The sequence below is a fragment of the Procambarus clarkii genome, chromosome 9, assembly GCF_040958095.1.
Source record: "Procambarus clarkii isolate CNS0578487 chromosome 9, FALCON_Pclarkii_2.0, whole genome shotgun sequence".
NCBI lineage: Eukaryota > Metazoa > Arthropoda > Malacostraca > Decapoda > Cambaridae > Procambarus > Procambarus clarkii.
In genome coordinates, this window is record NC_091158.1 from 30,153,507 (window position 1) to 30,165,898 (window position 12,392).

Sequence of the window (12,392 nt, forward strand, 5' to 3'; positions counted from 1 at the left end):
AGAAATACAGTTTCACTAAGATCCATAGGACACTAGTTCTTGGGATCAGTTTTTCCATTGTCTTATTTTGTTTTCCACTTTTTCTCAAAAAATGGTGGTCCTTCATAGCTATCGAAGTATATATTTAATTATTAGTTATTGGAGTCAGGTTTTCCCCAACTAAATTTTGGTCCTTCGAACCTAGATACATGTACCATAAATCATTTAGGGTCCAGTATATTCACCCAAATTACTGGCCCCACATAATTAACTATTTACTAACACCAACTAGTGTGTTAAGATTATTAGGCTATTTACCAGTATATTTCATTATTTACGGCTGTCAGCAGACTACCCATATTACAGCCTAAAACTCATTAATTATTATCAACATTTTATTAATACTTTATGTATAAAGTAGCCTTAGTGTTATATATTTAAAAATTTTCACTTGTATTTCTAAGCACAAACAAAAAATCCCAAAAACATAGCACTATATATCTATATTACTGCTCCATTGCATATATGCCAACCTTTGATGAAGTAGGATATTTAGACTGTAATTGTACTAATGTTTGTACAAATGCAGCCTAAACCATTTAGTCATTCCTAGGTAGGAATTATTTAGCGAGTACTGTACTAGACAGTACTGGTGTACATACATATTATTTAGATTGTCCTGACCCTGATTTGGGGTGGGATCGCCAAAACCCTTTTTGTGCTTTTAACATATTATTCGTGTATTATATTTTGAGTACTGCCGAATGTTCACTGTTGTATCGAATGGTGATAATTGATGAGCTAGCCGGACGAAAATCCAATAGTGGCATTCGAGTACTACTCAAAATATTAGCTATCCATTGTTAGGTAGGTAAATTAATCTCTAAACGAGGTAGTATAGTCTATTCAAATACATTAGGCTATTATATTGATATTGAGCTCCATTGAATGAGCCAATATCCCAGTTACATCAGTAACAACTATTTACTATCAGACCAGCCCTTACCCAGCAAGATGGAAGTGGCTGACAAAATGAAAAAGACCCTTATTGGTCTGAAAGGTCACTTGACCCGACAGATTACCAAGTGTCAAAATCTGTCACAACAGTCACCTGTTGACTACATTGAATTAGAAGACCTACTTCAAGTTGCTGAAGGTAAAGCATATTAAGCAACATATGATTCTGTACTTGACAGAACTTTACCAAACCTCAATAGGTGAAACTGAACTGGAGGACATTGTAAATGATTTAGCCCAGTACGAAGATGATGTACAGGTTAAACTTCAACCATTTAAAAAGCAAATTGCTAAAAACAAATTAATAACAGCCTCAACTGCACATCCAGATCCTGATGTCAAATTACCTCAGATCAATATACCCACATTCTCTGGTAACGAGAATGAGAGTTGTGATGATTTCTGGTGTAAATTCGTGGATGCAGTAGACTCTAAAACTAACATCCCTAAAACAACCAAGTTCACTTATTTACAAGGCTTGTTACGAAATGAAGCCTTGAAGGTAATCTCTAACATAACACTGACCAGTGATGGTGACGACCTAGCTGTTCAATTGCTTAAGAGCAACAATGATACAAGGAAAGAACTATTACTATCTTAGTCCAAAAATTGCTGAATTTACCATCTGCTAATAATTCTACAGATTCTCTCCAAACTTTCAGACTAGAGTTAGAATCTTTACTCAAGGCCTTAAGCCTTAAAGTCCAAATTCAGACTGCTGAATGGATGACAAAAGTAGTTGTAAGGCGCAAATTTCCAAGAGAAACTTTAGATAAATTGTGTACTATGTACAATAAACCTCTCTGACCATGAATGAAATTACAGAAGGTTTACATACCCTAGTCGAAAGACAAAGAGCCAACCAAGATGGGAAGAGTGTTACAAACTTCTCTACTAACTCTCATCATAAACCCCAACGTACTGCAACTACTGTAGTAAATCCAGATTTCAATAAATCATCTCTGAAATGGAAATCTGGAAATGTAGGTACATACACAGGTACAAACCCTATAAACCCTGTAGTGAGCACCACACCTACGACTTATCCTACAGTGAAAAGGTGTTTGTTCTGCAATAATGAACATCTTACTTATAAGTGTAGTACTTATCCAGACTATAACACCCGAATTCATCGTTTGCAAGTATTACACAGATGCACAAGGTGCACGGGTCCTCATGACCCCAATAGCTGTACGGTCTCCTTACGTATGTGCAACAAGTGCCACAAGGGTAGACACCATTATTCCTTGTGTGGTAGTGATCAATCAAGATCAACCAATCCTCATAAGAAGACTACAAATTCTACTTCTGTACAGTATTACAAGGTGCATCAAGACATAAGTGTACTTGCAACAGAGTCGAATAACACAACTACGTTACCAACAGCTCAATTAAAATTAATTACCAAGGTATCTAGAATTTCTACTCGTGGTCTCTTTGACCAAGGTTCGCAAAAACCTTTATTTCTCAACAGCTAGTTGATCAGTTGATACTGAAGCCTATTGCTCGAGTGAATTTGAATATCTCTGGATTCCTAACCAATAGTGGACCTCGTGACTACCAGGTTGTTAATGTCTTGGTACATTTAGGAGGCTGCACCAGTCCAATTCAAGCCATAGTCGTTGACAAGATCCCCTCAGATTTACATGTTACAGGTCTTGCTCAAACAGTCAAATTTCTTAAACGCGGCGGTATTAGGCTAGCAGATCATAAAATATATACAGACTGTCTCAACGATGTAGGTATTCTCATTGGAGCTGACTTTTATTATAGATTTATTACTGGATGCACCAGGCAATGAGGTGTAAACTTGTTACTGTCAGCTGGGGTAAACTACTCACAGGACCGGTGTTGATCCAACAACATTCTAAATCTACTAGTAATCAATCAACTAATTCAATAGTGGCGTGACTAGGCCTAGAGCAGTCACCACTACATGACAGAGACGAAACTGAGGATGATGAGTCCAATCCCCCTGTTAACAAATTATGGGATTTGGACACCTTAGGCATAGTCCCTAATCAACCCAGTCCAGATGACACATGTACGTATCAACAATATCTTGATACTGTGATTTTCCAAGATAATCAATATTGGGTGAGACTCCCGTGGAAGCTGAACCACCCACAGCTTCCAGTAAATTATTTCATGGCCTCAACCCAATTAAATTCTCAATTAGTTAGGCTACGGAAGCAACCAGATAAATTGCAACTGTATCATGCTTTAATACAGCAACAACTTGCTAACAAATTTATAGAAGTTGTTGAAGAAGACAACCATAAGACAAGCCATTATTTGCCACATCATGCTGTCCTGAAAGATTCAGTTACAACACCAATCAGGGTTGTATTTAATTGTAGTGCCAAATTAAAGGCAGACAGTGTGTCATTAAATGATTGTCTACAAACTGGACCTAGCCTAACCCAGACTACAAGATATCTAATTACGATTTCGCTCTGGTGTTTTCGCCTATACGGCAGACATTAGTAAGGCCTTTTTAATAAGAGTAGGCTTACAAGAGACGGATCGTGATTTTACTAAATTTCTCTGGGTTAAAGATCCACAGGATCCTAATAGCGTAATCATTACTTATAGATTTGCCTCAGTACTGTTCGGAGCGACATCTTCACCATTCTTACTCCAGGCTACTCTGGATACACATCTTAAGAAGTCTAATAGCCCCTACAAGACTGAGATTAGCAACAATTTATACGTTGACAATTTTCAAGGAACCACTAATGATGAGAATAAACTAGTGGAAATCTACCACGAGGCTAATCGTGAACTGTTGGGAGCTAACATGCTCCTACAGTCGTGGGCCTCCAATAATAAAAAACTCAACCAAATATTCGAGGAAGAATTCCCTGATTATAAGGTACCTCACAAATTGAAAGTCTTAGGCATGGAGTGGAATACTTCCACAGACAAATTGAATATCATGTCAGTGGATTTCAATCATTCACCTCTAACCACGAGAAAACTACTCTCCCATGTCAGCAAGCCATTTGACCCTTTAGGCCTACTCAGTCCTATTCTAATTAAGGGTAAACTCCTTATGCAGGAGTGCTGGCAAAGGAATTTGAGGTGGGATGAAACGTTGCAGAAGGATCTCCAAGAAAAATGGCAGCATTTGATTTCTGATTACAACAAACTTAGTATTCTACAGTTTCCCCGAAATACCTTAGGACTAAATTTACCCACAAATTTACATGTATTCTGCGATGCTTCAGGCAAAGCGTATGGCTCAGTAGCTTATCTAGTTAATACTCAACAATCATTTTTGCTTACATCTAAGGCAAGGGTAGCCCTGATTAAAAGGAGGTCACTACCCCAAATGGAATTATCTGTCTTATTAGTAGGTGTAAGACTGGCTCATTGCCTGATCAAAACCCTCAGTAATGTTCACCTTGGTGAAATAGTAGTGTGGTCAGACAATGAGGCAGTATTGCAGTGGGTAAAAAACGACAACAACAAAACTCCCTATGTCAGCAATCGAGTAAGGGAAATTCGAGAATTGTCTGTTGGTTATAAATTAAGACATGTCCCAACCAAGGACAATCCAGCTGACAATTTATCCAGAGGTTTGACTTTAAAGCAATTAGTTAAAACCGAGATGTGGTTTAATGGACCCCAATGGCTAGTTAGTGGCCAGTGGCCCCAACAGAAGCCGCAAGTCATTGTGACCAATATCACTACCCCTGTTGTGGATCCAGTACCCCTTCAAATTTTAGCTATCAATCCTCATCGTTACTCCAATTTAAGTAAATTACTAAGAGTTACAGAAATGGTATTTGATTTCATCAACAAGATGGGGATCAAGTATCGATTTCCTAGTTCCATCAAATATTGGGTCAAACAAGCTCAACAAGAGACTTATGAGAAGGAATATGAACATCTCCCAGAAAGGTTGAGTAAGTCTCTGGGTATCTGGCTTGACTCAGACAACTATAACATTTTGAGATGCGGCGGACGTCTGCTTCACGCAGAAATAAATTTAGATACGAAGAATCCTATACTTCTTCCACGTCACCACTTCATTACTAAACTCATAGTTTTACATTACCATGAGCATAATACATTGCATGGTGGAGTATTAGATACTCTTACTGAAATCAGACAACGTTTTTGGCTTCCCCAAGGTCGCCAAACTGTCAAATCTTTAATCAAGTCTTGTGTAATCTGCAAGAGATATGATGCTCGAGTGTGTCCTTATCCAGGTCCACCGCCCCTACCTAAGGAGCGAGTCGTCCACCTTCGTCCCTTTGAAACCACAGGTGTCGACTATACCGGAGCACTAATTTTAACAGGCACACCGGACAAGATTCCAGTGAAAACCTACATTTGCCTTTTCACGTGTGCTACCACACGCGGAGTACATTTAGAAGTCACTTCTGACATGAGTGCAGAAGCCTTTCTGCAAGCCTTTCGCAGATTTGCTGCACGAAGATCTTGCCCAAAATTAATGATCTCAGATAATGGATCTAACTTCGTGGCAGGAGAAGCTTGCTTACAAGAAATATGGAACCATCCAGAAGTACACTCTGTGCTCAAACAGAGACAATGCTATTGGAAATTTATTCCTCCAAGAGCACCATGGCACGGCGGTTTCTACGAAAGAATGGTGGGAACTGTTACGAAATGCCTAAGAAAAACCTTACACCGGCAGAAAATTAATCTCACAGAGTTACAGACCCTTGTCGTGGAAATTGAAGCACGAGTCAACAACAGACCTCTAACCGACTTAACAGAAGATTTCTCCCAAAGAGAACCCCTAAGCCCTTCTCATTTGATTCATGGTGGTCTTCTGAGCCCTCTAATATCTCTAGGAGACGAGGATCCAGCTGACCCTTCGTGTGTCAAAGTAAGTGACTTGGTGGAGAGTTATAAACACCTTTCAAGAGTAATAGAGAAATGGAATGAGGTCTGGACAGGTGAATATTTAACTGCTTTAAGAGAATATCATTATGGAGCTGCAAGCCCATGCAATAAAGTTTAACTTAAACCAGGTGATCTTGTCCTAGTAGACAGTGATGGACCCAGGTCAGATTGGCCTATAGGTAAAATTGTTGACATCCATCCTGACCGCCATGGTGTATTACGAATTGTTAAAGTTCAGTGTCGAGGCACTACTACCTTGAAAGCACTAGAGAAATTAGTACCTTTAGAGTTAGTAGAACACGAGTGTTCTACAGATATACCTGTAACCCAAATTTCAAAGAGCAATGCTTCTACTCAACTGAGCACAAGACCATCAAGAGTCGCTGCTCAGAACTGCAAACAGAAACTTAAACAATATTTTGATTCTATTCAAGAGTAGATAACTTATCATTTAAACTTGAGGTGACCACGCTGATGCAGTGATGAGTTGATGTCCAGTAATTAGTTACGAGTCATAATGACCCTGGACAGTAGCCTCACTGTATTGATGGGATCTCCTTAATTTTAAATGATTCAGTTATTCATAATTTATTTTTTATTAATATCCTTCTGTTTCTTACAAAGGAATTATTCAATAATTTTCATTGTTTATTTACGTCCCAATGTTGACTTAGAGTCATCTACCACAGATTAGAGACATTTGTTAGGTGCGTACTAACCTACTAACCCATGAATATAACTTCAGGATAGAGAATCAGGTGTACGTTAGTACTAATACCTGAACTACGACCCGAGTTTTCTCTCCCCGGAGTTATGTTGGAAATAACCAACAGTTTTATACATCTTTGTATTTTATGCAACCTTTGTATTAACCACAAGTAGTTACTAAAATTACTAACTTCTAGATTTAATCATTATCATGATTTATTTACACATATTGCCAGCTTCTTCCTAGTCAGATAACGACGTGAGGAATGACCGGCAGTAACATGAATTCTCTCCACATTTAGTTGGATTTATAACAAGAGTCCAGTTTATCATTTCCTTTACTAAAAATAGTTACTTACTAATAAGTTTAATTTCGTAGTATACTACTACTTACTGGAACTCCCTTATTTATTTGATATTAAACATTCTAGAGGAAATTACTTTAATGTAAATGATTTTACTTTAATTTCCTCGATTAGTTGCACAACTTTAATAAGCCACTTAATGTTACGAGAAATTCTATTTTATCACAGAAGAATTCAATATGATATTAATACTCATCATTACTTCTTCCTTCCTTAGCCAATTGCGATATATACATATCCATTTACGCTCGAGATGTCTATCAAGAGCCGCGCATGCGCAATAAGGAAGAGGAGGAAGACGAGAGAACGAGAGAGCACGACGCGGACACCATTGACAGCGTGTAGCAGAGCTACGTTTTGATCCCATTTATTTCGCTCCAACGACCATGTTATCTGGCACAATAGCCGTGTCCCAGACTAGCATATGAGCAATTCCAAAGTCAACGCCTTTCAAGAAGCAGCTGGAGGACGAAGAATTGCTCAAGTCTCCACATCAATGGACACGCGGCTCGGCAGCTAGGTTCACCTTTTTGTTATTATGTGGCCACAATTAACATTTAGGCTAGTTGTCGTTAGGCCGTAGAACAAATAATACAATCCCGTATGTGTCTTAAGTAAATTTACCATCTAAATAGATGATTAATTTCATTATTTTCTCCAAAGAGAATTAACAGTGCTTGAATATAAATTGCACAGGTATTGGCTGAAACTTCCTAGTTATCCTCATAATTTTGGATGTATTTGTAGTTACTTATTATGTAGAAGATTTCTACAATGTAATTGCCTTTCAGTACCAAGGCGACGTCAACCGAGGTGCTAGGCTTCCCCACTGTCCCGTTTAACAATTTACCCTATGCAACACGTCGTCGGTGGAGCGTAGCAACTGATTACACCTCACTAGATTTACAGCTAAGCTGTCCCTTTTTTATCTGTAGAAATAACTCTGGAGTTACAGTAGTGATCTCTCAAAGAGATCAATCACACTAACCCATTGATTACTGATGCTATTCAACATTTCAGTAGTATATTGTAGAGCATTTACCTCCAATTAATATTATATAATCAACCTTATTTACTTTCATATTTTATTTATTCTGGTGAAGAACCAGCACCAGAATAATGCTAGCGATGTATTAATCTTTTAGCATGTAACCCCCCAATTTTGTGTAGGTTAATTTGACTCCATTTATATAAGAAATACAGTTTCACTAAGATCCATAGGACACTAGTTCTTGGGATCAGTTTTTCCATTGTCTTATTTTGTTTTCCACTTTTTCTCAAAAAATGGTGGTCCTTCATAGCTATCGAAGTATATATTTAATTATTAGTTATTGGAGTCAGGTTTTCCCCAACATAAATTGGTTTTAATGTTGTAATAATATATTATATATATATTATTACAATAAAATTATAATTATATATTATTACAATATTAATATTATGATGGTGATGATGATATTATTATTATTATAATATATTAGTTATGTGTTGAAATGTGTGGTAATCCACATAGGACTTGCAGTCCTCCTTCGTGGGGTTGTATAGGGTCCTCAATGAGGCTACCAGCCTGCTACAGGAGTAGTTCCAGGGAGCGGTCCTTCAGGTCTTCGTCCTCGTCCTCATACATGAACCCCGTGCCTGAAGCGCCTTACAAACACCTGCTCTGGGTAGATGGGACTCGACAGCCTATGAAGGCAGCTCATCAAAGGGTGAAGGAAAACCCTGACTTCTAACCTCCGCTGCCTCGCGACTGTACCCACTTTTAGAAAAAGCTTTAGAAGTCAACCTCGAAGAAAGATCAGGAGTTGGAACCCCTAAGGCAGTTCGTTGTTGACTTCAACCTCGTTCTGACACCTCCTGAGACGACGCTGGAACCAAACATATTGGCATTTGCCTTTCCATTGGAAACTTTCAGTAACTTGGCGCTGGGGGGGGGGGGAGACCTGCTGCATGGGTAACAGATTCTCCTCCATATCGACCTACCCTGGCGTTACGCCTTGGAGAGAACACTCCAGCCTCAACAACCAGAGTGCAACTCCATAGTCTGCTGAGACTGCAGGATTCCTACTACTACTACTACATATAATACATGAGTAGTAGTCCACGCCTTCGAGTAATTATAACCCAACAAAGACCCATAGGCAAATAATGTCTCTGCAGAGTTATACAAGAATATAAAGCAGTGAAGGATTCAAAATGTGGATTCTATTTTGAAGAAAAAATATAGATCACTAGCACTGAACTATTGTCCACCTAAATTCATTTCTTTACTGGGACATTATTACTTAAATTGATAATGTTTTAAATGACACAGTCGTGCATATATCATCTTTGAAAACCGTTGGTTAATGAGGATTCAAAACAGGGTTTCAATATGTGGCACTGGTCTTTACCAAATTACATCTTATTAATTTCCAGTGTATTTCAAATTGTTGATAGCTAACAATGACAACTTTCTACTCCTTGACTTTAGCAAAGCTTTTGATGCTACGTCTTGGAAGAAACTCATTAGAACGTTAGAGGCTCATGAAATTGTGATGGTGGGGGGGCGGTCAAGATGGATTATTTCAAAGAAAGCAGAGTTAATATCAAAGGAGTTAAGTCCCAGTAACCCTTAATGACCTTTATATTTGTAAACGATATAGGCAGGGGATGGAATATTAAAATTATAAATTTTGCAGACGAGTAATATGTAATGCACAATTATACGACATCAGGTAAATAACACCCAAATATTTCCAGAAGGGTTCGCAAAAAGTCAGGGTTGGAAAGACTTCATATTTTTATGAGTCTACTCTGAGTTTACTTTTATGTCGGGCTAGATTCGGGACAAAATAAATTCTTGCAGGTGGTCAGGAAGCTCTTGTTCCTTCCTGGCACACTTTTCTTTCCCTGTTTTCCTGAGTTTACACAGTTCTAGCAAGATAAAACAGACAAGACACAATGACCAGCTTACCTCTCTCTTCCCCAGGTCGTTGGACATACCTACAACATCCTGGATGTTACTAGCAACATTTACCTTGTGTTCCTTGACCCACACTGCCCAGGCTGCCCCAGCACCGCCCGTCCCAACCGCCCTCTGACCGCCCTCTCGCCACCCCGGCTATAACACAGGTGACGACGACTCCGTAACCATGATAGAACAGAGATTTCCTAAATATTTCTTCCCAAAAAGCGGTGCCAGAGATTTGTCCCTCATCAACGAGAAGGCCGCCACGAGTGGCTACGGCGACAGGAACTTCTTGAGGTAAGTAGTAAAGGTGCGAGTGAAAGAGACATGTTGAGGACGGGGTGAGAGAATTTAGATGAAGTTAAAGATTACTCAAGAGAGATAGAGAGAGAGGAAACTGATGTTAGGTATTATAGTGTAAACAATTTAAGATAATGAATGAAAAGAGGAACTTAGTTTTAATATGAAGATTAATTTAAGATAGAGATGGGAAAGTTGCTATAGAGGTTAATAGGAAACAACGAAGAAAGTTTAAATAAGACCTAAATATATTATTAGAAATATTTCAAAAGCACAAGCAAAATTATTTGTATATTATTCTTTATAAAATGAATTCAGCAAAAAATGGAGTCAAAGTATTTCTGTTTAGTTCAACATCTTGAAAAGAACAGCAATAATATTAAATAAAGCCCCTATATACAACAATTAAAAACATGTGTTTATAACTCTTAATTCATGGTAATCACGTTTCATCACTAATTCAGCATTTTAAAATTTTAAAAATCAAATCGTTATCCTAACATATTAACATTATTTATATATTCTAAGAGTCAGAATATTTTGATCCATTCTTCATTATTAATAAAACATACAAGCGAAATAATATTTATATAAGAAAATTCATATCTGAATTTTCTCAGCAAGTAACCCTATCGCCACAATAAACCTGATCATTTGAATGCTGAACATTAACATATAAAGACAATCTTTATCTGTGTTCCAGAGATTGCAAACATTGTGAGCCATTCTCATGCATGTCATCAGATTTATACAAGAGAATTGTCTAAAATATTGCCAATGTTTAGAACAGTTCTGTGGTGTCTCTCAGACCATGTGCGAATGACGAGTCTGAAGTGAGCCAAGTATTACGAAGTGCAACAGAGATAATGTACTGTCATCTTGAATTGCGAGAGAAAGAAGTTTGGGCAGAGCGGGAAAGGGCTTCATGCAACTTGCCCCTGGGCTCCTTCTCTTGGCACTCATTATAGAATGAAACTTATTATAGAAGCTCATTATACTCATTATATAATGAAATGTAAACAAACAATAATATTATACCAGGAAATCTCTTGGGACATAACCAATCATAGATTAGAAAACTGCTTAGATTCTGTGACAAATTTTCACTCAACCAGCAGATATCAGAGCCAACAAGAAGTGAAAATATTCTCGATCTGGTCTTCACAAACAATGAAGACATAATCATGGACATTACGATCTCAGATACCACATACTCAGATCAGAAGCTCATTGAAGTGCAAATTACAATCAGTACTCAGAATGGACCTAAAACAATGATCAAACGAGAGGGGATACTCAGTAAGTTCAATTTTAACAATAAAAGGATAGACTATGAGAAAATAAACAGGGAACTTACAAACATTCCATGAGAAACTGTTCTAGGTAATAAAAGACCTACTGAAGGAATAGAAAAACTGACTTCGGAAGCGTATCAAGTCTGTCTGAAACTTGTTCCTTTGAAAAAAGCCAGAAAGAGGTCCAACGAAGAACGAGAACGAAGGCGTCACAATAAAAGAAGGAGAAAAAAACGGAAATGCTTAAGCAAACACGACTTTCCCATTAAAGAAGGAATAATTTAAATAGGAAGATTGAAGAAATCTAGTGGAAATTGAAACACTCCTATCAGACTGAAGAGTGGCAGTTAGGACAGAAAGCAATTCAGGAAATAAAGAAAATTCCAAAATACTTCTTCACATATGTAAAATTAAAGGCAAAAACCACTGCCAATATTGGACCAATTCGTACGAGTGAAGGTTCATACACGGAGGATGACAAATAAATTAGTGAAATCCTAAAAAAGTAGTATGAGGACATGTTTAGCACTCCAATAAACAACATGAAAGTGGAAGATCCAGACAATTTCTTTATGTATGATATCCAAACCCCTGTAAATATAACTAATATGAACACGAGCATACTCGATTGTGAAAGAGAAATTGAAAACATGCCCATGCACTCAGCTCCGGGTTCAGAATCATGGAATTCAATATTTATAAAGAAATGCAAGGTGTTGGTAGCACAGGCACTCAGTATAGTGGAGGAAGAGCTTAGACACGGGGGAAATACGAGATGCACTAAAAGTAACATAGTCCCTCTACACAAGGGTAATACTGCCACCCATAGCAAAGCATTGCCACCCATAGCACAGGGTAATATTGCCACCATTGGCATAGCAAAGCAAACAAAGTAATACT

General features: G+C 37.9%; 1 protein-coding gene across 1 annotated transcript; it reads left to right on the forward strand.

The window, feature by feature from the left end:
- Positions 1-993: 993 nt before the first annotated feature.
- On the forward strand, positions 994-5,992 carry LOC138362853 (uncharacterized). Its single transcript, XM_069321425.1, has 4 exons — positions 994-1,135; positions 1,176-1,420; positions 2,471-2,734; positions 3,641-5,992. Exons 1-4 carry the CDS (start codon positions 994-996, stop codon positions 5,990-5,992), a joined length of 3,003 nt encoding a protein of 1,000 aa, XP_069177526.1.
- Positions 5,993-12,392: the final 6,400 nt, after the last annotated feature.